The sequence below is a fragment of the Talpa occidentalis genome, unplaced genomic scaffold (genome assembly GCF_014898055.3).
Source record: "Talpa occidentalis isolate TD23 unplaced genomic scaffold, MPIMG_talOcc4v2.1 talOcc4.6, whole genome shotgun sequence".
In the NCBI taxonomy this organism is placed as follows: Eukaryota; Metazoa; Chordata; class Mammalia; order Eulipotyphla; family Talpidae; genus Talpa; species Talpa occidentalis.
In genome coordinates, this window is record NW_023604972.1 from 135,248,528 (window position 1) to 135,274,518 (window position 25,991).

The 25,991-nt window shown below is 41.9% G+C and overlaps 1 protein-coding gene across 1 annotated transcript in view; it reads left to right on the top strand.

Annotated features, from left to right (window-relative positions):
- The window catches only part of CTNND2 (catenin delta 2), a 697,357-nt gene that overhangs the window by 112,823 nt on the left and 558,543 nt on the right, over nt 1–25,991 (top strand). Inside the window, exon 2 of the mRNA XM_037529421.2 lies at nt 20,219–20,355. Coding sequence (XP_037385318.2) covers nt 20,219–20,355 — 137 coding nt within the window. The remainder of the gene's footprint in view (nt 1–20,218; nt 20,356–25,991) is intronic.

Below are 25,991 nucleotides of genomic sequence, written 5' to 3' on the forward strand. Positions count from 1 at the left end.
GATTCAAAATAGCACGCTCCAACTATAGTTCTGTGGTTGTCTACAAGGTGACAGGCTGGTCCAGAGACCACAGACAGGCCGGTTCACTTAGCTTTAGGAAGCTCCATGCCAGAGCTTTTTCATGCTTAATGTATGAAAACACTAGGCAGGGCAAGGCAGGGTTGACCCCCACAGAAACCCAGGAATCTGTCATTTCAACTCGAAGTTTTTATCTGTTGGTTAAGAGTTAGTGAGCCATTATTAGAATATCCTCTTAATTGACTAATGAAACCATGATTGTTATGCATAATATTTGAATCTGTCAAATATGTTTCTTTTCCCTTATTAACCAAGAATGTACTCTCTAGTAGCCAAGGGCATTGCAGCAAGGGAGGCTGAGCAGAACTGCCAGCTGGTGCTGCTGATCGGTGTTTGCGGAGTAATAGGCTCGATTCTCACGCCTTCTGCGGGACTGGCCATCAGTGCCTGGTCAGTGGGAAGACAGTGCCGACTCCAGGAGGGTGGTGCCGATGGCAGGCTGCCTTGATCTGCGTTCTTAGGAGTCCATTTTCATTACCCTCACAGAGAGGCTGAATGGTGTTATGCTGAGGTTTACCAAAAGCCTGGAAGTCAAAAACAGGCAATCTTCTGACACCCTGTGCAGAGGCATCATCATCATTCATCAACCGCACCCCAGCTTAGTGTATACTCAATAGTCCTTTGTCATGGAGACAAGGTGCTCAGGCATGAACTCTGAATTTTTGGAGATGAAATTGGAGAAATTCTGTGAGTATATATGAGCTCACAGCGACATAGACAGTGCACACTCTCTCCCTGTGGCATCTTTGTTATTAATGGACATTGGTTTTCCTGCCATCAAAGAGCATTGAAGCAGTGGGAGTATTGGGGCTGCCCTATACAGCTGCACAGGTTGTGCACTGCACAACTCTAAGGGACACTGTCTGTCTGTGCTCCTCATCAATGCTCAAGATCTTGTTAAAATGCTGATTGTTTTCAGCTGTCGGGTGCTAACCGACGCTGCTGGTGTGCTGATAACATTGAGTGGATGCCGAGATGAAGCTGTGGATTGTACCCTTGAGGTGTGTGATAGGACAGCCCTAAGCTGAGTCAGTCTTCCCATAGAAAGCCACATTCCTAGCCACAGCTGTGTGCCACAGACACGGGCCAGTGTTTCGTGTTCCTGACCACTTTTATACATTACTGTGAGTACTGCTGACTCACAGATGTTGCTCTGAACCAAAGGATAGCTTTGAAAATTTATGTTACCAAACTTTAGAGGTCAGGAGAGTAATAGAGGAGGAGAGTAATAGAATTCACAGCACATTAGTTCATAGGTGACAAGCCCAGGAGAACTCTAGGAATCTAAGCATCAGGGACTAGGACATGACTCGGGGTGTCCCCATTGGCAAAACCAGATTCAACGATCATATCCCAAGAGGACCACATTCGGCCCATAAGTACCCCACCTGGCAGAAGGCATGGGGTAGTGAGTGGTTCCTAGCGCCACTGTAGCACATGACCACACATCTAGTAGTTTAAAACAACACACATTCACTGTATAATTCTGGAGGTCAGGAGTCCAAAATGGGTCTTGTTAGGCTGAAATGAAGGTATTGGTTGGGCTGCATCGCTTCCAGGGACTCTAGAGGAGAATCCATGAGCGAATCCATGACCTTGTCTTGTCCCTTTTGTAGAGGCTGCCAGAATCCCTCTGCCCTCTGGAAAACCGGCATTTCCAGCCTCCAACTTCTCCAGTGTCCTGTCTCCTCCTTTGTACCTGAGCCTCTGCCTTCCCTCTTCTACTTATAAGCATCCTGGTCATAACAGCTTGTTATTTCATTGAGCCCAACCGGATAATCTGGGATAATCTTCCCAAGGGAGGGCAGCTAATCAGCAGTCTTCCATCTGCAGAGCTCCCCAGCCGTGAAGGAAACATACCATTCTGGGGATTGGAACACGGACATCTTCGGGGCTCATTATTTTGCTACTTTGGATGGGAACTTTGGTTGTGAGCCTCAGACACTCATGCAACTTAAGAGGGAGACTTCCCTCCCAGAAAGGCAAGGTTCAGCCTGGCTACAGCACAGAGTAGGGCTACAGCTCAAAGAAGCAGTTTCCACTGCACATGTTGAAGTTCATATTGTCCATTTTTAGGCCAGGAAAGTGCATTCTAAAGATGTTTCTCCTTGGAGTGAGGAATACCTGAAGTTCGCTCAGTGAAACCTTAAAAATAGCATTCAAGGAAGCCGGTCCCCTCTTTCTTCTTTATGACTCTCTGTGGAAGCTCTTGTGGTGGCGACTGGCCAAGCTTGGAGGACAGTTAAACCCAAGTCAGCACTTCTGCCACAAAAGAGTTGCCCCAATCCGTTTATGCATAGGTCATTAATAAGCCAAATAACCAGTGCAGGATGTGTTACTATCCTAAGTGAATTGGCCTAAAGGACTTTGAGTCTGTTGACTTGTTTCCCAAGTGTGTTGACTTGGGTCACTGGGCAGAACCGAATAAATCTGGATGAAAGGTTTCTCCTATTCTAATGCCTTTTATCAGCCTTTGCAGAGCATGTAGAAAGTAGATCTCTAACCTAGATTAAGAGCGGTTGTCCAGCAAGATTCAATTACTGTGTTCTCTTTCTTTTGCACAGTTAAATGTGTGATTTCAGATTCAAACCCACGCATATGCAAAAGAAAGCAAGCCCTGGGGCTGGGTTTGGGGTTGACTGGCCCTTGCAGGAGATGTTTTTCCCATCTGGACTTGCTCCTGGCCCTTCTCAGACAGCAAACTTGTCATTCACGAGGCTGTAAATTAAATTCACAAGGTCATGGCAAAGGATGTGCATAAAAGTAAGCAAGAGAGAAATTTGTTTGAACATTCTCATTTATCTTAAAGCAAGCTCTCACTTGGAAATTCAAATATAGCTTTATTTCATCTTTACTTTGCAAAATCATTTTCTTTTTTTGGATTATTTTGTGTTTTGAATGAGCAAGTGTTTCTTAGGACACAGATGAGGCGTGTCCTGTGCCAGGTGCTGGGGAGAGTGGGAGGTTGGAAGCGGGCTTTAGACTTGACATAAGCCAAAACTTATGTTTGTGTTCTCTGCTCTGTTAAAGACTCAGGCTGTGACCTTGAAGACGTTATTTAATTTCTTTATGCCCTATTACCCTGCCATTTATAAAATGTATCCTCTGCTGGAGGGCTGCTCATGTGTTTCTGTCTTTTGCAAAACACATGTAAAAGCATCATCTTTATTTGAGTGGCTGGAGAATGAACTGGAATTCAGATTTCACCGAGTTGTACCAACAAATATATAGAGTCCACTTTTCAAAATTTACCTAGATGTTAACTCATGTGGCCAATCTAAATTTTAAATAATGGAAATTACTTTGGTGACAGTTATAAGCTACACATTTGGGGGGGGATGCAATTGTGTGCATCTTGCACAATTGGTGCCACTTGCTGAATGTCAGCTTACTCGAATGCAGCCAAATCAGTTTCCTGTGTTCAGACTCGGGGTGTCATCTATTCTGAGGTGGTTTAAATCAGCCTGCAGTAGATCTAATAGCTTGAATTTCATAGTATGTTTGTGTGGTAGGATAGCAGTTTAAATATAAAAAAAAATAACATTTCTGTATTAATTTGATTTTTCCCAGGTACCTATTCAGTGATTAAAGCATCACTGGATCTAATGAGATACTGAAAATAAAATATACAAGTTAATTTCTGATAAATGTTTTTCATCCTATTTTGTTCAATTCGTCGAACAAATGTTGAGGCAGGATGGGCCACTGAGCAGGATTTCTATGATCGAGCAGACCGGGTAAAGGACAATCCTGGAGCCCTCCGGCTTTCTTAGGCTTTTATTGAGCTTTTGCATGTAGAGCAGCAACCAGGTACACAGCAGACAGGGGTGCTGGGGGGACCAGCAAACCCTCCCAGCAAGTGTTCACTCTGGGCTTCTCTCTCTCTTCTGCCTCTTATCCTGCCCTTTCTTCTCTTGGTGACTATCTCCATACTGAGCCATGGCCCACAGAAGTACACAACACAGCTTACGACAACAACAACACCTGCAGGTGCCCCATCAGGCAGGGCAATCCTAATGGTGGGAGGGCAGAAAAGCCTGGAAACCGTTTACCCTTCAACATGTCAATGGAACTTTAATCCTATGTACAAAGTTCAGAGAGTTTATTTTTTTATATGAAAAACAGGTCATGGAAAGGATTTTTTTCTCAATGGTATAGTTTTTTGTAATACACCGAAATGAGATGATTTTCCAATAAGATGACGTATAGGTTGGTATTCTAAATTGAAATGCTGTCACTTGTACAATTTAAATAAATTTAGCCTTGCTCTCCGGTGATCACTGCTTCCTAACAGCCTCCATCAGGCTGCACTGCCTCTTCATTGCCCTCTGCAGACACAGCCGTGTGCGGGCAGGACAGGGTACCGCTCCTTCCAAAGCCCACACTGTTGCCTTTGGTGGAATTAACATCAACAAGTACCACGAGCTCCCTGTTCCTCCATGAAGTCAGTAGTTGATCTTGTAGGTAAATGATTCCACACAAAACAAATGCTCACACAATGAAAAGACCAACAAAATAATCCCTTATCAGACAGAAAAGGTTTAACATGGTCCATTCGCTTCCCATTTATTCATTCAACAGCAGGTATTGAGATGCCGGTGGGTAAAGTTTTAACCGTGAGATGGGGACCAGTCAGTACAAAGAAGTGACTTAAAACAGGAAGACATTAGGTCAGTTCATAAATGATATTTCCATTTGATTTCATTGAATTGCCCTCATGTTCACCCATCACCTAGGACTGTCGAGGTCATTGATGTGAGCCCGGGCCTGCTCCTGACGGTGACAAGTGAACGTTCTTATTTGGTTTTTTAAGTGCATTAACATTGGTTGAAAACACTGTGTGTGATGAAGGGGAGTAAGTTCACCCTTCGCAGGTGTGTGTCACCACACCACACCCACCCTAGACCATCGGGGCCCCTCCTCCCTCTCCTCGTAGCGGCCTTTATGGCTAAAGTTCTGCAGTTATGTTTTTGGGGTTTATTTTGGTTTTGCGTTGTCAGTTTCTATGTTTTGTTTCTCTGTTTTCCACATACAAGTGACATCATCCAGGATTTCTTTTTCTCCTTCTTATTCCCAGAGAACATGGTGCATATTTTCTCCTCACCCTGGTCTCCCCTTGGTGCACCCTCACGAGTCCTAGTTCACGTTTTTTTTTTTTTTTTTTTTTTTTGAGTAAGGATTCTTAAGACCCTTGTGAAGCATTTGAAGACTCCTTCTAAATGTTTATACTTCTTGCCTAGACCTTCACAATCATCTCATCTGTGATTAGTTGTAGAGCATTCAAATAGTTTAAGCCAAGCATTTATAAAGAAAACAAAACCTCTTATCCTTGGTGCAGTTATAGCTCATGGGTTTACATATGTTTAATTAAATGGTGTAATTAGAAGTTAAACTGGAATGAATGGATTTGAAAGAAGCAGCGAACTCCTGGTAGGCTGCTGAGGAGCTGACCACATGCTGGGTGGGGATTACAGGTGGAATTACAGGTGGAATTACAGGATTACAGGTGGAATCAGTTTAAAAAGTTTCTAGAATATGTGCTTCTCAGACAGTGTATGATTAATGACGGCGCTTCCTTTGCTGCTTTGAGGTTGTTGAGGTCTTCGGACCTCAGTTTCATTATCTGGAAAGTGGGAATAATAATGTAAGTGCAGCACAGCTTTGTTCTGTTAATTGAGCCAATTCTGGCGAAGAGATTAAGAGAGTATCTGGTACATTGTAGTCACACAGTCAGTATTAGGCTAATGTCTTGTAAAAAAAAAAAAGTATTTGTGAAATAACAGAGTTATGGACTATTTATGCCCAAGTACGGATGAGTGAGTCAGAAAGATGAGTGGCGTAGGTACATATTGGAATACTGCCCAGCTATCAAAAATACACTCTTTTTATTTGCGGCATCATGGGTGGAGCTGGAAGGCTTGATGTTACGATGTTAAGTGAAATAGGTCAGAGGAGAAAGATGAGTTTGCATGGCGTTATTTATATGTGGAATATAGAGAAACAAAGCAAAGGGTCGGATAATGCCAAACTAAGAACAAATCTTACAAATGATACTACAGAGCTGAGGCTTCCAGACACGGACAAAGTGGGGTGGGGGCACATGGATTAACGGAATAGACTGTGGGTGCTTTGGTGGGGGATGGGTGCAGTAACACCCAGGGGGAGAGCCCCTATCTCTAAGATGCAAACAATGTTGTAAGCCAGTGTTGGCGCAATACAAATATATATTGCTCAACCGTAACTTAAAATTTATAATTTACCTTAATAGCTACTACCTCATTGATCCAACTATACTTTTATTGATAATATTCTTATGTAGACTTATTAAAACTGATAAGACACTGATAAACATTCTACCATCCTTTTTAATCAGAGAAATAAAGTAATAAATTAAAAAAAAAACATGATTGTGGGAAAGATAAAAATTTAAGAGACTTAATTGGATTTTCTAACCCAAATCAGTGTAACTACAGGATAATTGGAATTTTAAAGGCACGTCATGTTGGTTTATCTTAGTGTAGTATTTCCTTACGATCCTTGGACATTCATATATAAATTTTGATATATTTACATATGAAAAAATTCATATATTTAAAAAATTCAATCTCAAGTTTTGTTTCTATGCTTTCAAGATTATCTTCATGTTAATAAGGTTTTCACATTGGTAGGACTTTAAGCCTTTTTTCCTTTTAAAATAATATTATCTTTAATTGATTGAAATTTCATGTATTAATCGTCTTTTGGGGACTATGAAGGTTTGCGAGTGAAATAGAGCCATAAAACAATAGATGATAATCAGGTTACTCTTGGACCTTACCCTTCAGAAAGACTGGTAATAACAGCAAAATTTTGCAGCATAAAAAGTACAGTTTTTCTATCTAACTGGCAGAATTTGTTTTTGTTTTTTTGGTCTGGACAAAAAGCCACAATTTCTTGTAAGGACTTTGCTTTATTTCCTTTCAATGAGTTTATATGTTTGAACTCTTATACTTGGCTATTTATAATAATTAAATATTAAAATATTTGACATCTCATCCAGGAATAATTTCTCTATTAGGGAATTATAACTGATGATGGGAAATATTGTAAATATATTTATAAAGAAGAATGTAGAGTGGGTCTCCCTGGTGGTGCAGCGGTTGAGCGCTGGGTTGCAAAGCTGCCCGCAGCCTCTGCAGCGCCGGTTCGATCCCCGGCTGCTCCCTGGCCACCGGAGGAGGGTCCCACATGGCGCGCAGACCTCTCCTGCCGCCCGCTGCTCCCCTCAGCAGTGTACTTCGGTCCTTCTGCCTGCTCTGCTCCCCGCTCTGGCTCTGGTGAATTCTCTCACCCTCCCACGCTTCCGACTGTACCCAGTGCTTGTATAAATAAATAAAAATAAATTAAAAAAAAACTTTATTAAAAAAAAAAAGAATGTAGAAGTTGGAAATCCAACACAAAAAGGAGACTTTTTTCATACAAAAGGTAATTTAATTGTGAAAAAAAGTTATTTAAAATGCACTAAAATTGGTACAAATGAATTTTAAAATATTAAGTATTGTAATTTTTAGACCAGGCATATAATAGCATCTTAACAAATCTATTTACTCATCTCAAAAGAAAAAGAAAAATACCGGATGGTCTCACTCATAGCAGGAATCTAGAAAACTTAAATGAGGGACCAGGAAAATGAATAACTATAAGAAAGTGAAAATCAGAATCAACAAAAAACTATGAAACAGAGACACTTTTGGGGGGGTGGGGGTGGGGGGTGGGAGGGGAGGGATTGGGATCAGAAAGGGAGGGTTGCAACTGTATGGGGAATATAAAAATAAAATTTATTATCAAATATGCTAAAAAAAATTTATTTTTTTAAAGTTTTTATTTATTTATTTATTTGTTTGTTTGTTTGTTTGTTTGTTTATTTATGTGTAGAAGAACTGGCGTGTAGGCCAGAGGTGAGAACATTCACCAGAGACAGAATGGGGAGCAGAATAGGTGGATCTAATGAAATACACTGCTGAGGGGAGCAGTGGGGGCAGCACCATGTATGGGTAATATCCTTGCCGGGGCTCAATCTCAGGGCGTAGTGGTGATAGCACTGAGACTTAATCCCTAGGCCACCAGGGAGGTCCCATGTCTGCTTTTACAGCATGATACCTTGCAAATAAATAACTGGAAACAAACCTTTTCACCAGCTTTTCTGAACTTTTGGTGTTTTGAATGATCTTGATCTCTTAGAAGGTGATGGACTTCATATCACTTTAAAAATTTGTTGGCATTGTGGTGACTTAAAAAGATGACATCCTTGCTTCCAGATCACAATTGTAATTAGTGTGTTAGTGTCAAAACCTAAGGATTAACTAAAATTATCCAAAAACATCTCCCCAGAAGCTGCTGAGCACTGCCTTCTGGTGGGTAGGCAGTACAAACTGTTGTGTTCAGACCTGAGAATTCTGAGGTCTGATCAAAAAGACCTATGACAAAATATAAGGTATCTGGCTCAAAATCCTTGACCACTTCTGACAGCTGGGACTGGACTTGCTATTTATTTTTTGAGTCTCATTCTCCATTTGTGAAATGAAGTCATAGTTATGACTGTGCATTTTTGTGAGGGTTAGGAGCTTTTTATCTATCACAGTGAAAGAAACACAGAGCTATAAACATAGCAATATACAAGTGACAAGGCCCAGTGAAGGCTTATAGTTCTCTGAGCTTAGAATCAGCTTTTTGTCTGATGAATTTTATAGTTTCAAATATCATTTTATGGGCAGAGCAAATGAAGAGACCTTTTCCCAAAGAAGACATCTAAATAGCCAGTGATGTCATCACTAATCAGAGGGAAACTCAAGTTAAATCACGTGGAGCTACCGTTCCATAAATACAACCATATTAGAATGGCTTTTATTGGAAGGCGAGGAGTTAGCAAGCATTGGCTAGCATTTGGAGAACAGGACTCTTGTTCACTGCTGGTAGGGATGCAAATGAGCATAGCTACTATGAAAATCAGTATGTAGGTTTTTCAAAAAGTTAAAAAATAGAACGACCATCTGATCTAGTCGTCCCATTTCTGGGTATTTATCCAAAGGGAATGAAAGCAGGGTTTTGAAGATATACCTGCTGCCTCCCGTGTTCACTGCAGCCTGATTTCATTATTCACAGCAGCCAAGCTAGGGAAGCAGCCGATGTACCCAGGAGCAGGTGATAAAAAAGGTGGGATGGAGTGTGCACATATACTTTACATATAAATTACATGTGTAAGTACAGTGCAATAGCCAGCCATGGTAGAGAAGGTAAAAGAGTGAAATCCTGCTGTTTGGAATAACAAGGACGGACCTGAGAGCATTGTGCTAAATGAAATAAGTTGGGCAGAGAAGAACAAAGAGTGTGATCTCACTAGTGTGTAGACTCCCAAAGAAACAGACGAGACAACTAAACAGTTGACAAAAATAGGGCTAGGGTTTGAGAGTTACCGTTTTACAACATCTAATCATTCATCCACGTAAAAGCTTTTTATTGATCGCATATCAGATATTTCAACCACTAAAATGTAAGTTTTAATGAGTATCTATATACAAATAATAAGAATTCATGAATATAATAAACTGCTTGCAAACATATGCTTTGGGGGTCACTCTTAGCAAAGCTGTACTTTTTTCTTGAATTGAGTGTTGTAAGCTCTTTATGTCACTTAGCATTTAAAGACTTCCTGTCTGTGAGTACAAAGGATCAACATATCTTGGCAGCCATCAGAATTTTGTGTGGCTCTATTCAGGTTTTGTTTTATTTTGTTCTTTTTTTTTTTTTTTTTTTTAAAGATCTGTTTACCCATGCATACAAGAACTGGGGTACCGGCCAGATGTGTGGAGGGTGAGAAGATTCCCCAGAGACAGAGTGGGGAGCAGAACAGGCAGACGGACTGAAATACACTGCTGAGGGGAGCAGCGGGCAAGACAGAAGAGGTCTGCTCTGTCATATGGGTTGCTTCCTGGCCGGCTGGGGGATAGAACTCTTGCTGCAGAGGCTGTGGATAGCTTCACAGTGTGGTGCTTATCCCCTTGCGCCACCAGGGAGGCCCCCTATTTTTGTTCTTTTAAAGGCAACATGTCCAAGTCAGGGTATCTACTTTCCATGTAGAGGAGTCATTGAAACTCTGTTCTAGAATTAAATTTTAAGTGCTCATTGACAATTTCTCTGCTTAGATGGGGTGACTGAGGAGCACAGATCTCTATTTACAGCCTGAGATTTTGCATCTGACTTCCCATTGATAGCAGTTCTAGGGGTGGGGGTGGATGTGTGGTTCAGCTCCAGGATCTTGAGGAATTGTGAAGTAGCAGATACATATTTGGAATCAATATGAAGGGCAAATTGCCACAATTCAAGTGGACACTTGGAAATACTGAGAAGTGAGAATATGTTGCAGGCCAGTCTGTGGTTGCCATTTGGGAACTTTCTGTTTAATGGGCTGTGACGGTCATTTTGTATTTCACAGTCATTAAGTTGTCCTGGGCTGGCCTTGGACCATGCTTTTCTTGGGTTTGGGGTACCCAATCTTATGTCAATCTGTGATTAAGTAGAGGAGCTTAAAGCGGAAAACTGCTCTCTGTTTAAAATCTTATTCAGGAGGATAGTTGAGAAAACAGGTTTTCCTAAGTGTTGACATTGTTGCTCAGTGATCTGCACAGTATGAAATGGATGGAAAATCTCAAGATCCGTCATGGGGACCAGTGCCTGGGGCCTTCAGCAGGGCAGTGGGTCCAGGCAGTGAGGAGCACTGTATGGGGAGCTCCATTAAGAGGCCAAAAGAATTGTCAGCCTCACTGAATCTCTATTATAAATGTATCAGAACTTCCCTACTCACTCAGAGAGACACAGGTTTTCAGTTTCCATTTCAATTTCTACTCTACTCACCCTATTCTGATGGCTCTGTAATTGCAGAATCTCAGATTGTGTTTCTCTGGCACGAGGAGAAATATCCCTGTGTCTTTGTTAATTCATGAAATCAACTGTTGAAACGTATCTCTGGTATCTGAAGGAGCTAGAAAGGTTTTCGATCCCAGAAGTAGGTCACTATCTGCTTTATAGTATAGACGAACCTGGGATTGTATAATTGTATATATTTTATCATAATCATTAATTTCATGCAGAGGTATTTCCACTGTCAATGTGGACCCAGGTGTGAAGTGTGTGTGTGTGTGTGCATGGTTTCACTTCTTTCATATTACGCATCACTCAAACACATTAATTGGATTATTTTTATTTTATAAACCTGAGAAGATTTATAGGACATTTATGCACCGATTGTTGTAAGTATAAAATTCCTTGGCAAGTTTAAATAGGGCTGATGATGAATTATACATGTTCTTATTTAATAAGCATTTCATGTTGGCAACTCTTTCCCACGGGCTGTCCTAGGCACTGGGTCCAAGGATAGACAGTCCAGTGTTCCAAGGATTTGTGACTGAATCAGGGGACATGTAATGGAAAATATATGATGCTTTTATCAATCTAAAATGTTGGGTAGTATATAATTGATTTAATAACACTTTCACTTGCAACTGACACAGGATCCATTCCAACTGGCTTAATGGAAAAGGAGACCAACCAACAGTGAGGTTAAGAAGCATTCCAAATTTCCAAACCATTAGGAGATTTAAAAAAATCTCATAAGGGGTAAGATCATTACCGCTCATGGTGATAAATGCAGTGCTGGAGGAGGATCCTAGTTGCAAGAGTAACAATGAGGAGGAAGGGATTTATATTGTCGAGTCCTTCAAAGGCTGCAGAGAAGAAGAAATGCGTGTTGGGGGATAGAAGAGGAAAAGAGTTTGACAGCTAAAGTCTCGGAGATGAGTTAAGCATGAAGAAAGAGAAATATGTGTATGCAAAATTTTAATCAATAAGTTATATTTGGAATGACAAAAAGCTTGGTGTGATTATAGTGTAAGAGATGTCTGGAGAAGGGAAAAGGCAGCTTGGACCAGTAACACACATCCTCTGCACCAGAGGATGTCTTCCAGACTGCACTGGAGCCATCAATTTGTGGGCAAACAATGGCAATTTTTAAGTTCAATTGAATAGAACAGAGTGAATGCATCCTATGCACAAGACTTCACATCTCGTGATATTTTGTTTCAGTTGTGTGTGTTTCAGATGTGTGGTTGTGTGTCACTGGGGCCCAATATAAACATTCCCCATCTCAAGGAAAGGTTTGGAAACCTGTGTTCAAGGTGTTGAGAGCCACTTGGATGGATTTAGGAAGAAGCACATCATGGCTGGAATCATGGTCAGGAATTTGACTCTCCCACTAAGAAATCAGAAGCTGTTTGGGGGAGAGGGAGGAGAGGAAGCAAGGAGAGAGGAAGGGGAAGCATTCATGAGTGTTCAGGCAAGAGAGGAGCGGTGGTGCTGATAAGTCAGGAGGGGTGATGCTGAATGGGGTGCAGTTGCGGGCCTCTCTGGGAGCCATTTGTGAGCTAGAGGCTCGTAGAGCTCTGTGGGCCCAGCTGGAGGTAATCATCAGTCCTTATCCACGTGTCTGGTCTCAGCTGTGTGTGACTTTGTTCAAGACTGATCTGTTCAGTGCTCAGTGAGGGGGGAGGCACAGAACCCTTGGGGACTCACTTGTAAGCAGGGACTTTCAACCGTGATTTACTGGCCCACTGATTGCTTCTACAGGTACCTGTAGAAATGTTTCAGGTCACTTGTTAAGAATATAGTGTTTCAGGCCACTGCATTGTCTCACAGTAGCGAGTTGAAGTTTGCAATCATCAACAGATTGAAGGTCATCACCTACCTCTTACCCTCCTCTTCAGGGGTCACCCTGCATTATAGCAGCTACTGCCTGTTGCCCTCCGCTTGGGGTTTCCAGGCCATCCAGTGCTCCCTGAATCCCAGTTGCCCACCTTCCCTGCTCCTTCCATCTCACTTATAATAAGAAAGATTGAGTCTGACTCTTGCCTCTGGGCCTGTAACCCTATTCAGTGTCAACCCGTCACCCTGTCCTCTTTCATAGCTGTTTATCTGTCATTGAGTTCAGTGAGGACCCTGGGTGCATTTGAGAAGTCTTTGTGCACCATCCCTGCGTCAGCCCACCCACCTCTGGGTGGCGTGAGTGTGCACCCCTCGCTCCATGGCCGGTGTGGACTCTGGTGTCTCAGGTCACAGACTTGGCTCTGGAGGAACTCAGGAGAGGCAGCTGCTTGTCCTCGGATCTGCTGTCACAACTTCCACCTCTTAGGTAGTACTTTTTTAAGGTAGAGAAGTTGTTGACATCATGTTTGTTATGACCGATGTGCGTGCCCAAGATCATGTTTTAGGACTCAGGAGAGTGAGACATGGGAGAACAGGGCCTGGAGAGGCCCCCTCCACCCTCAGTGACCTCATTCTGCAAGAATGTGGCTGCTTAGGTGACCTCTCGAACGATCTGTCCTCAGTGATTAAGAGCTCAAGCAATGACATGAAATGGATTTTCAGCCTCCTCTGGCTCCCTTTTCTCCAAACACACAGGTAGAGTGTGCAGACAAGGGGCCCTGCACCCAGAACCCAACCCAGCCCCACGCCTTCCGCAGCAGCAATGACCGTGTCCCACACCCCATGAAAAATATCTCAGCCCAGCTTATCTGGTAGAATTGGACATTCCCCTGTCTCCTGGCTTTGCCTGCCGACTCCCTTTTCTTTGCCTGTTCTGAATTTGACTCAGTGCTTCCAGCCATCCTTCCATGATGTGCTCCCCAAATGCTACCAGGTTCTCTTTGCAAGTTGCAAGTGTCAAGTCCCAGCAATCCTGGAACCTGCTGGTGGACGATTTTACCTGAGAAGCCAACACCCCAGGGTACACGTGTTCAGGCGGTCGGTGGGAAAGCTTTATACTTGCCCAGGGATTTTGCAAATGAAGGCTTTTTTTTTTTTTTTTTTGCATCAAAGTAAAAAGATCCTTTTAAATACCTTTCAGAGAAATGCTCCCGACGCCAGGCCCTTCTTACTCACATTCCACGCTCTAGGAAGCAAGCGTTATTGATTTGACACTAATAGTTCATACATTAACTCAGCAAATATTTATTAACTGGCTGCTATACATTAATGACTAAACTAGGGGCAGGAAATCAAACAGAAACTGAGACAGATTGAGTTTCTGCCCTAATTGTATTGCGTTTGGACAACTTTTACTTATTGCATCACTTATGTTATCAAGAAAAGCTGTATTTTCAAATTTCTTTTAAAAAAGAAGAGGCGAGGATGGTTGTACTTGTGTGCATGCAGAGAGCTGGTGGAATGATGCTCTGCCTCTTGGTAGAGGATGCTGGCCTCACATGCAGCATTGTGATTTTGCAGGTGTCAGTGACAACATGCGTAAAAGGTGGCTGATGCCGTCACTGCCACCCACGTATACTCACCGGCACATTCTCTGCACCTGGACACTCATCATGTTTATTTTTTTCTTCAATTTTACATAATGGTTGTCTTTTACATAATGGTAGTCTTAATGTTGGGGTGTAAGTTTGTGAAAACCCAATATGTTAAATTACATTCAATTAAAAGCATTAAGTGGCATAGTTATCATGACAATATTTGGAGTGTTCTAGTGGCCAGTGCCATTATTCCCTTGGACAGATGGTGATGGCACATCATGACAGCGATGCCCATTTTGAGCATGGAGCTGAAAGTTCATTGTGCTGATGTTCTTGTATTTAGAAGATAGGATCAGAGACACAAGGGGCATGGTCTTGAAGAGGGTGGGACGCATGAGGGGATAAGAAGGCCTGGGATGGCAGCAAGGGGCTTGCTCATGGTTCTTGTGGTGGACAGGAGACAAGGAGGCTAATAACAGGGAGTCTTGGATTAAAATCATTGGCTAAAAGTACAGCAAGAGAAGAGTTGTAGAAGTTTCTAGCAGTTGTAAAGTACATGATTGGAGGAGACATGCCTGAAGAAAATGCGAAGGGGGAATAAAGATGTGACAAGCAGCGTTGAGAAATCACTCATCTTCACCTTCCCTCACTCACTCCAGAGTGTGGTTTCTGGGTAGAGTTGCTGTCAGCTTCCCAGATATTTGCAGTGGAAGACCATTCCAGGTTAGGTACGTGTTGGCTTGTAGCTTTGTAGGCCAGGAGGACTTCAGCCCCAAATCTTTTTCACATATTGTTTTGATATCTTGGCCGATGGCCACTCAGTCAAGATGCTGGAATCACATGGGCTCCTCTCTGATGGTTTCACATCCCACATGCATTCTCCCAGCAACCCAGACTGTTCTCCCTTCAAATTATATTTATAATCTGACATTTTTTCACAACCTCTCATCAAAGAGTTGACTGTTGGGTATAGATCGAGATTATCGGTAGAATTTTCTGTGATGATAATCACTTGTATTTTTACTGTCCAGTGCAGTAGCCAGTGGCCACCTGTAGCTGTGGGTCATTTACAATGTCAGTAGTGCAATTAGAAAACTGACTTTTTAATGTTACTAAAATCTGAACAGGGACTACCCTATTGGGCAAGTCTAGCTATTGGGCTTCATTGAGTCCCACAGCATATCAGGAATTTATAGATTCCAGAATTTGAAGCAGATGGAACCTGCAAATGTGGGAGGAGAAAGAATCAGGATTTGGGGGCAACAGAGTGTGAGGGTGCTGCGCTTGCAGAATGAGAGGGTCTTTGCAAGGATTGAAGCTCCTGGGCTGCAGAGAGGGGGCTTCAAAGAGGAGCAGCTCCCACAGGACGTCCAAAGGAATGCATTGCTGAGTCAGGGAGGAGGGAAGTAAGACAAGTGGCACAAGAATGTCAGTGGGTGACTGACCCGGATGATTGTGACACTAGAGTCATCAGCTACCTTGTTGAAACAGCCACGTCTTGATGCCAAAGTCATCAAAGACAGAAGTGGATAAAGAAGGAAGACATTTAATTACAAAATAGAAGACTTTTACTTTCCGTGTGATGGAATCCTTGAACTGAAACCAAGATAGTCAGGCAGAGAAGATTTTAATGTTGCCAAGTATAATGTAAATGTGTAGTGACTCATGTTTGTGAACTAAAAGCTTAGAATATTCAATTTGAACTCAAAAAGTCTTATAAAACATGGATAGAAGAATTAAAATTGAAAAGGAGGTGCTGTAGATGGGAGCTCCCAAATCTTCTTATTACCACCATCACAGCCAACTTTCTATGAGTTTTTACTGCATCCTCTACGGCAGTGGCCAAGCTGTGGCTATTTCTAAGACTGTTGTGTTCTTCAGGTGTCTTCCACCATGGGCCACACCCTTTGTAGGCTTTAGTTGATGGAGTGCGCTGATTGGAAACAGCACCTACCACTTCCTGATACCTGTAGCTTGAGGGTGAAGGGTGTAAATAGTACCACCTTGCCACCTTTGGTGTTTAAGCCCGTCATGCCTACCCCCTGGGGAAATTAAGGGAAAGACATTAGAGTGAACCAACCTGGCTTTTCATGGTCTGTTTGGGCGGCCAATAACATAGCACCACAGACTGAATGACCAATTAAGGAACTAAAATTCATTTCCTCACAGTCTGGAGGCTAGAACTCTGTTATGAAGGCACGAGGGGGGGGTGCTGAGTCAGTTTCTGTTGTCCAGTCTCTTTCTGGTGTGTAGACAATGGCCACTTCTCTCGAGTCTACACAGCAGAGATTTCCGCTCCCCTGTCTTCTAGACCTAAGGGACTTGGGCACCACCATTAAGGTCTCATTAATTGCAGTTACCTCCCTGAGGCCTTATCTCTAAATGCAGCCACATTAGGAGTTAGGGCTTCAGTGTGTGAGCAGGTGAGGGGGTCAGATGCTCTGGCCTGTGCGGGCAGCTGGACCATCCAGGGAGCCGGATCATCTGCTGCTTGTGTTCTCTGGACACGGACCATGTTAGGCCAAATTCTGCAGGAGCATGAGCCCGTCTCACATGGGACACTGCTCATTCATGTACAAGATGGATTTGTCGAAAATGCAGGGTGGTAGTTGTAGATTCTCATTCCACTATATATAGAAGAACTTCTTACACAATAAATACAGAGTGTGAAGAGGTGTTTATGTGGGATGCAGAAATGTCTGGGAAAACGTCTGTGGCACTTGTACTTTGATAAAAAGCGAAATCAGTTGGGAAGAATTTGTCTATGTTAAGTTGGCAAAAGCAGGAGAGGATCCTAAGGGCCAGGATTGGTGCACTGTGGGGAGGGCAGTCCCGTGACACCTGTTGGGCAACTCTTTGGGCCAGCCAGGCAGCAGAATAACTTGATTTTGATTTTCAACAGCCTTACACATGCACAGGGTCCTCATCCCACCAAAACCATTTCTGGGGATTTGTCGAACATGTCGTACTTGTAAAAATGGTGTTCAAGTTACAAACAAAAGCAAGTTTGGTGAGTTCTGACACATACAATTACCAAATACTAAGTGTGCATTCCATTATTAAACTGCAGAAACTTCTTACTGATAGAAGAAATAGTACTGTGTTGCTGAGCAAGAAATTAAAAAATAAATAAAACTTTACTTTAGTAATCCATTATGTAAAACTCATCATGCAGAACACATTAAATCAGCAAAAAATAAATTCTATCAGAAAAGCCTAGACCGAAATGCCAGTCCGAGGAAATACACTTATCTGGGACGGCAGAGCTAATCGTGGCTGTTCTGCCTCTGCATCTTTCTTTTTGCCTCTCCATTTTCCAGATTTTCTGGATTTAGGAGAGATTAACTACTCATTTTGAGTGGATTAGCTGTATCCAAGACTGAAGTACTTGACTGTAGACCGCAGAGTCGGAAGGTTTTTGTCTGGCAGTCGTTGGCGTGGTTCTGGCTTCTTGTACACATTCCTGCCCTTCTGTGCTCTGCGCAAGGAAGACCGAATGTGGGGTCTTCAGCATCCATAGGCAGTAGTGACCAGTGCCCGAATTAAATTTGATGTTAGGGAGTAGGGACTCTGGAGGTCTCTCCGGATTATTTTTGATAATTTTGAGAGGTCATCTGGGCAAGCAGAAGCTCTGTGACCAGACAAGCCTTGAAGATTCCACTCCTCACCAGTTATTCTCAGAGGAAAGGGGCTAATAAACAGACTCGATTCAATGTCATCGTCGATGGGTCAAGGCTGCCAAATGCCTAAGATGTACCTTCATCCATTGCCTAGTAAATCCCGTATTTCACTATGACAGGCCACTCATGCTTTTAAGAGTTACTATTCATAGAAATTGGTGTGTAGGGTAGTGTTTAGGAGACCTTACAGGTTTTAGGCAATAGGCCGACAATTCAGAGGAGTAAAAAGGCAGAAAACCCAAGTTATAGACTGACTTATGATATTTAGTGACTTCGGGATTTTGGATAATTTCTTTGTCAAAAATGTGTTCATAGAATACATAGAAGTTAAAATAATAATTTAAAATATGTAAGTCTCTTCCTGTCTCAGCTACAGGCTGCGCTTGAGTATTGCCCCACTTGGACACCACTGACGTGGATACAGGTGGACGTGCAAGGTCGCAGGTGGACCGCCCACTGGCCAGGGCAGATTTGGGACACAGGAGTGCCATTTTCTTTCCTTCTCATTTCCTGCCTCTGCCCACCTCCCCCATCCTTCAACCCTCTCCTGGATAGAAAGTCATGCCTCTCAGTCTGCTTCACCGGAGTACAACATTTGCTGATCTGTTGATCTACGTTCTTATAGTTTGGAAGTTTGATCAAATAAGAAAACCACCTATGAAAGCAAGTGGAATATACAATTTTCCTTGCTTATTTTCCTCCAGTCCCACTGTCGTTACTTAAATCTCTTTTTTTCATTCTTTTGCTGTCCATCGCCTAAAATACTTTGAACTCTTTTATTGTGGATGCCTTTTACCAAATCATACTTAATACAATCTTTATTCTTTATTGAAATTCTGCTTACTGGTTTTATGTCCTCACATCCTCCCATATATTTTGTATTTTTACCAGCTTGTTTTTCCAGTGCTGTTCTAATTCCCACCGGTTATTATAAGGAACTTACTTAAAAAATTAAAAACAGATCAAAACTAAGTTGGAAGGTATGACAAGAAAATTAGAGGACTCCTTTTTTATCATCATTTTAAGTAAAATTCTGTAATGGAACCCACTTGGGTTGGAGTATCCTAAATTCATAACTAAATGTGGCTAATCCCATATGTAGGGGCTGCTATGAAAATTGTGTTGCTTAGTATAAAACCCGGTATGCTCATCCGTAGTATAATAGGAAGTACCACTTAACATTCACGCTGCCCTTCTTCCTGAAAGAATATGTAACATAATAGCTTTAGGCAAAAACAACCTTTATTTTCTCCCAGGATCTTTATTTGAATGGTGATTTTGAAGTGCCTTGCTAAAACTTGCCCTAAGTTAATTATTGCTTCCTCTGCTGATAACCATCACTAGGTAATACATGTAACCAAAGCTTTGGTCTTAATTATTTGTGCATGAAAGACAAGTATAATGGAACAAAATGACATTTGAGAATCCTGGGTTTAACTTGTACCTGTGTGCCCATTATGAATTAGACTGATGTTGTTTGAGTTTCTCCTTTCTTTTTCATTGAACTCGGACAAAATAAACTGTGGTAAATGAACCAAGTCAGCTTCAAGGAGCTTTTGTCTGTTGTCGGTCACAGAGTAGGAATTTGGTAAATATTTGTGGAGTGGGCTAGTTATTTACTACGTTTACAGTACCAGCTAAGCTTCTTATTAAGTGAATTATAGTATTTCCTTAATTACTTATGAATGATTGATCATTTACTCTGTGTGATTTCCTTATAAAGGGAAATAAATAATAGGCTTTCTTTAGAGGCGTAACTGTACCGCTACACAAGTCATGAATGTACCTAAAACAGATCTAAAGTGGTGGTTAGACTAGCTTCTCTGGAGACTCATGCTTTTCTGTCTCCTTTGTCTTTCTTAGAATCTCACTTGCCATTTCCTTCTTGTCTTTTTGGCCTTCACTTCCCAAGACAGAACGGCGTTCGTAGTGTCTTCTGGAACAAGGGTGGGTTGATCCGGCAGAAAACATGGCGTTTACTTGTCATCTCCCCTTCTACAGTTAGGTTGTGTGCTTCTCTGTAGTTAAGACTTTTCCTTTTCCCCAAAATCACCAGTTAAGGTTGCCTGACAGTTGCATGCGCTCCCGGCCTCAGCACCCGCTCATCGAACCTGTCCTCTTGCCTTGCAGGAGCTATGCCTGTCCCAGACCAGCCTTCGTCAGCCTCTGACAAGACCAGCTCCCTGAGCCCTGGCTTAACCACCTCCAACGGAGATGGCTCAGAAACAGAAACCACCTCCGCCATCCTGGCCTCGGTCAAAGAACAGGTAGAAACGTTCCACTTTTGTGATTGTGTCTTGGGGGGGAGGCTTGAAAATTTGTTTTTCTTCATGAACTGTGATGGTATGATTATGGAGGAAGAACATCAGGATTTTCTAGCAGAATTTGGTATGTGTTACAAAATTAATATTTCAAATGTGATTATCATTGCTCTTGACCCCATGTTTTGAGTCATGTTGTAGGCACCTTTCCTTAAAAATGATTCCATTGGGGGGGAAACCTTACAGTCAAACTCCCCTGTAGCTGCATTTTTGTCAGAATGAAATGATGAAGCTGACATTTAGTACTATGCAATGCATGTATCCCAATTATTGATCTTTCGATAATATAACATCAAGTAAGCTGTCCAAATATATCCATGAGGCTGGAGAGTGAGTGTGGGACAGCATTGCATCATGTTTTGTTGGGGCAAGCTGGTCCTCCTAGTATTTCTGAGACAGATCAGTTGAGTATGTTACCTGTAAAACTTAAAGTCTGAATGACTCCTCCATCATTTCTTTGCCATAAAAATGAACAAGTAAATATAATCTGAACTCTTTGATTTAAAAGAAATTGTTTCAGAGAATTCAGATTTCTCTTACATAAAAGGTGGCAAAGCTGGAAGATCAATATTTTTTAACTTCACTTCTTCTTAACGTGTGTTAGAATAGAAACCTGCATTGCCTTTTCAAATTGAACAAGCACTGTGTCTCTTGTTAAGGTTGGTGGATGCTGACTCAGCAAGAGTGGTGGAGGGAGCAGAGTACTTCCTAATTCCAGAAACATCTCAGCAGAGCTATAGCTTAAATGGTACAGTTATTCTAATCACAAAGAAGGCTTCCAGTTTCTTTGAGGTCACTGATTTTCAATAAGTGAGGGCAGACTTAGGTAAGATAGGAAGCCACTTAACTGGTCTTGCTGTCAGGAGAGGATCTGAGAAAAGGTCTGTTGAAAGGAGGGAGCTGTAATGCTGTCCCTGAAGTTGGGCCACAGGTGAGGGAGCCACAGCTAAGAAGGCCTACGAAGGACACTGCACTGGGCAGTCTCGCTGGTGAAAATGGTATTTGGGAAATTAGGTCCAGGTGTACTGTCTGTGTAGTCTGCTTCCCAGAGCCCACCTATGAGATGTTTCTGAATTTTTTCATGGATAATGGAAAAGGGAAGCCAAGGTTCTTCCTCTCCCCATATTCAAGATGCTGTTTTGTTACAGTTGATTTATGCCATGGTGTCTTGTTTTGGTGTGTTCTGGAAGTCTTGCTAGACCATTGATTTAGAATGTGGCAAGAGCCACTACAAGTAAAATAAGAGGAATAAATATAGCAAGAAAACTACAAGAGCTGCTTGATGAAAACGTTTAATATTTTATCATGGGACATAAATTCAGAATAAATATCATGTGCCATAATCCTGTATAGAAAATTTGATATGATCACAATATTATTCTCTCCCAAATTAATATGTAAAATTAAGTCCTTCTAATTAGGATCTCTTGGCTATTTGTTGTTTTTTTGCCAAATGGATTAAATGTTTTAAAGATTATCTAGAAGCATGACACATGTGATTTGCAAGGAAAACACGGTTAGAGAGATTCTGACTTTACCAAATATATTAATCACAGCGGTGTCCAGCTGGTCCAAAATAGAAAGGCTGGTCTCTCTGTAGGATGTCACTGAAAGTTCAGAGCAGATTCAGACATACATGGAGACCTAGTTCATTTGAAGTATTTCAGTTTAGGGCAGAGTAGTGGCTTACATGGTTTAAATATAACCGGATGAATTAAAAAAGCAACAGAGTCCATGGGCTTCTTTGGTATGATCTGATGCAAACAACCAATCTCTTCCATCACCGGGAGCTTTGTCCTAAATTGCCCTCAGGTCTCCTTCCTCATTTTCCCCTTTAGGTACAGACTACCATCTGCGGAGTCAAAGTCAACTGTATTTTTTAATTAGCTGTGATTAAGAAAAAAGTGACTTTAAAAGTTAATACCTTCTGTAATTTTTAATATTTATATGCATGACATATTTATAAATCTGTTTACTTGAATATCATTTGTCTGGGCCTCTTTAAGTGCTCATGATAATGAGCTTTCTTGACTGAAAATTTTATTAACATCAGTTAATTTCAAGGAAAAATGACATGACACTTGCTTGTTCCTCTAGTTCTATCTCCTAGAACATCCGGTTTGCAAAGGAAAATCATTCTTTTGTCACAGGAGTCATAGATTCTGACCTGATGGCCATATAATAGGTCACATAGTTTGTTTATTCATTCAACAAACACATGACACACCTTACATAGGTAAAACATAATAGAGAATAAGAAAGGAAATGCAGACATCAGGAAAACTCCATCTTACAGACTCCATTGAAATAAGATTTTAATGAGACTATGAGTACTGGTTCTTAGGTAGTTAACATTGTAGCAAATAATTCTAGTCTATAACCATAGAATGATGACATTTAAGTTGTGCAAAGCCCTAAGCCATGCACTGCATCCCTCGGAGCCTGTGTGGCATGACTAGTACAGCCCCTCGTGTGCTTGGGCACAAACCATGGATTGTCAACGAAACGATGCTCATTGGCTTTTTTCTTTGATCTGATTTTCCATCTTGATTGCCTTTTAACTGGTGATTTCTACACTTTATACCTAACACAACTACAGCAATGATTTATACTGTATTTTATGGGTAATGATCTGTATTTCAGACGTATCTGTCATATTTCCATAAGTTGTTAAGTCTCTTTCTGGTAGGGCTCCATTTCCTCTCCTGCAAGCCTGCAAGTGAGTGGCCGGAGCTCGAAGACAGAGGAGGGTGGAGGTCGGGTATGTGATGACTTCTTGTTAGGTCATTTGAGTACAGATCTGAGGAAGGTAATCTGTGACCACTAATTACAAAGAGGAGCCAAGAGGATGTGGTGATGGAAGAAGGGGTGACAACAGTCTCTAAGTTTCTAAGAATGGGAGGTGTCCCTGTGGTGATGGCTATGACCCAGATGGAAGAAATGAGTGATGCTTGAGAGCATTAAGGGCATTTGGGGGAAAATCCACTGAGTAGGTGAGAGCGAGCGGGACCCAGTGCACCAGTGGATGGAATGACTCTTCGAACGAAGAGCACACCTTGGAAAGGAGAGGGAACTGCGGGCAGGCCGAAGAGCAGGCTGGGGGTGAGTGGCTTTCGCCTCCACTGTCACTGACAGACACTGTCAGCCTGTTCTGAGTTGGAGCGTGCAGGGGGTCTGTGGCGAGCTGGGCTGAGCCAGGCTGGGGGTGGTGGGGAGGGACACCAGAGAGTGGTGGTTATGGCAGCTCTTGGAGTCCACGCTGAGGGCATGGAAATAAATCTGTAAAGTTGGTAGGGACCGTAGAGGGTGATAGCTGGGGAGCCATGTGCTTAAAGTCAAGGATTGGAAAGCAATTGTTAATGTCAAGACAAGGCTAGGACTCTGAGACAGGAGATGGAAACAAGGAAGACAGAGGAAGCTGGTTGGCTCTGTAAAAGCTGGCGGTGAGAGAGCGTGCTCTGTGGATAGTACAGCGCCCCTCACGGAGAAGAGAGACCCAGGTAGTCTCCTGTCTACAAGGGGGCCAAGTGTGTAGGCTGTGATCCACCTGAGATTACTCATCCTCCACTTCATTTATGGGTTCTCATGTTTTAAAAATGTGTTCGAATGCTGTTGTATACCACAGACATAAATGTGCAATCACTCATCCTAGGTCTTTTTATTTCTTTTTATTTTGTATTAAGTCAATGTGCGCATTGCTTTGCTTTTAAGAAAATCATGACTTTCTGAAAAATGTACTTGTTGCAAAATAAGATTTTTTTCCCCTTTCAGTTGACCTGTGTTTCATTTGATCACCACCTGCTGCCAAGTCAGCATGCAAAGGGTCTTCTGATATAAACTGGGGAAGTTACGGGGGCGTTTGAAAGCCTTTAGAGCTCATGTAGTTCATTGATCGTTGGAAGTTATTATGACTCAGATAAATGTGCTTTTGTAATAAATCTACCAGTCAGTGACATTTAATAATGAATAGATTGAATACACAATCTCTAGGTATATAACAGTCTATGCAAAGGTATTATTTCATTGCATTTATTTGATGGTGTTTACTAACTGCCTCCTCTGTGTACAGCTGTGCTTCCTCGGGTGGTCACAGCTTTGGGGTTCTCCAAGTAGTTAGTAGAGGAGATAAAAATACAACACACAAAAAGTAATGAGTTAGGGAATATTCAAAAACTGTACATGAAACTTTAAGAAACACTCCATTATCTTTATCAAACTCCCAGTGATTCAGGTAAACAGCCTCCGGGCCTTGAACCGCTGCATTAATGTCTCTTGTTCCTTAAATACTGTAAGGATTGTAAATCATGTTCTTGATGGCAGAGGAAAATTTTAGTATCATTATTTTGGATATTGATGATTTGTGTGTAATAAAACAGAAGTTCCCCTCTTTTCATAATTTTTTCAATCTTGTCGTTATACTTCGAGTAGGAAAGTAGAAGGAAAGGCATTTTGAGCTCCCACCTGGGATAAAACTACTGCACAGGCCTCCTTTGCATCTGTTATGTTATATGAAGTCAGTAAGAAAGCTTTGAAGATTCATCTTACATAAAATCTAAAGAAATCTTGATTTTTTTTATATTGACTCGTGTGAAAATAGCATGTTTTTATTTTGTTTAGTTTCCATCTTTGTAATTGTAAAAGTACCTTAGCTCTGTATAACAAGGTTATTACTTGGAGGGAGCATGTTATAAAATGCTCCCTTAATTAGTATTCTGCCAGGGGAACATATCATTGCAAAATCTTTCAACATTAGTGCAGCTATAAAGTGCAACAATAGCTTCTGACAACACGGTTTGGGACATGACCTACAAGTATTCATCAGCCTCCAAACTATATTTTAAAACAGCATTTTAGGCAAGCAATGGCAAAATTATATCTGTGGGAAAAAAGAAGAAATGAAAACACCTTTCGGAAAGGTCAAAAAGACGGAGTAAGATTATCTGCAAAAACTAGTGAGCTTGGTATTCGTTTAGTTGGAGGATAGAGAATTATACATTGCCTAGTACCTCATGCAGAACTTTCTTTCCTCATGTACCAAAATTAAAATGAGAGTTACTTGGTTGATGACTTTAAAATTTATTTCTTGTTTCAAGCCAGATGTTGATTGAAAGGGTGGGAAAAAGCATAATTTTCCCCTAAGTGTCATTGCCAGAACATGGACTATTTTAGGTTCAGTGGGTGTCTGTTCCAAGGTGTAGATTGGATGTGAAGGCTCACAGCCAGGAGCCTGTGGGTCGTGGAAGCTGGGGAGTTCATAGCCAGGAAGGAGCTGAGCTGCAGTCAGCAGGAATTAGAGCTTTGTGAGGATCATACTTGCAGGATGGGGCGGGTGTAGACATATCTACCAAACTGGGTGATTAGACTCCCAGCAGAACAGCAAAGAAACACTGTGTACGGAGAGTTCCGAAGTTCAAGGTAGGAAGGAAAGGGAGCTTTTGGGGGCCACCAGACTGACTGGGTTTGACGTGGATGTTTCTTGCTGGATCTTTTGCAACACAAAAGTGATGGTTGAAGCTAGAGATCAAGGAGCAGAAGTTGTCACGAGCTATTTGGGTGACATCCGGGGACTCAGTGGCAAGAGT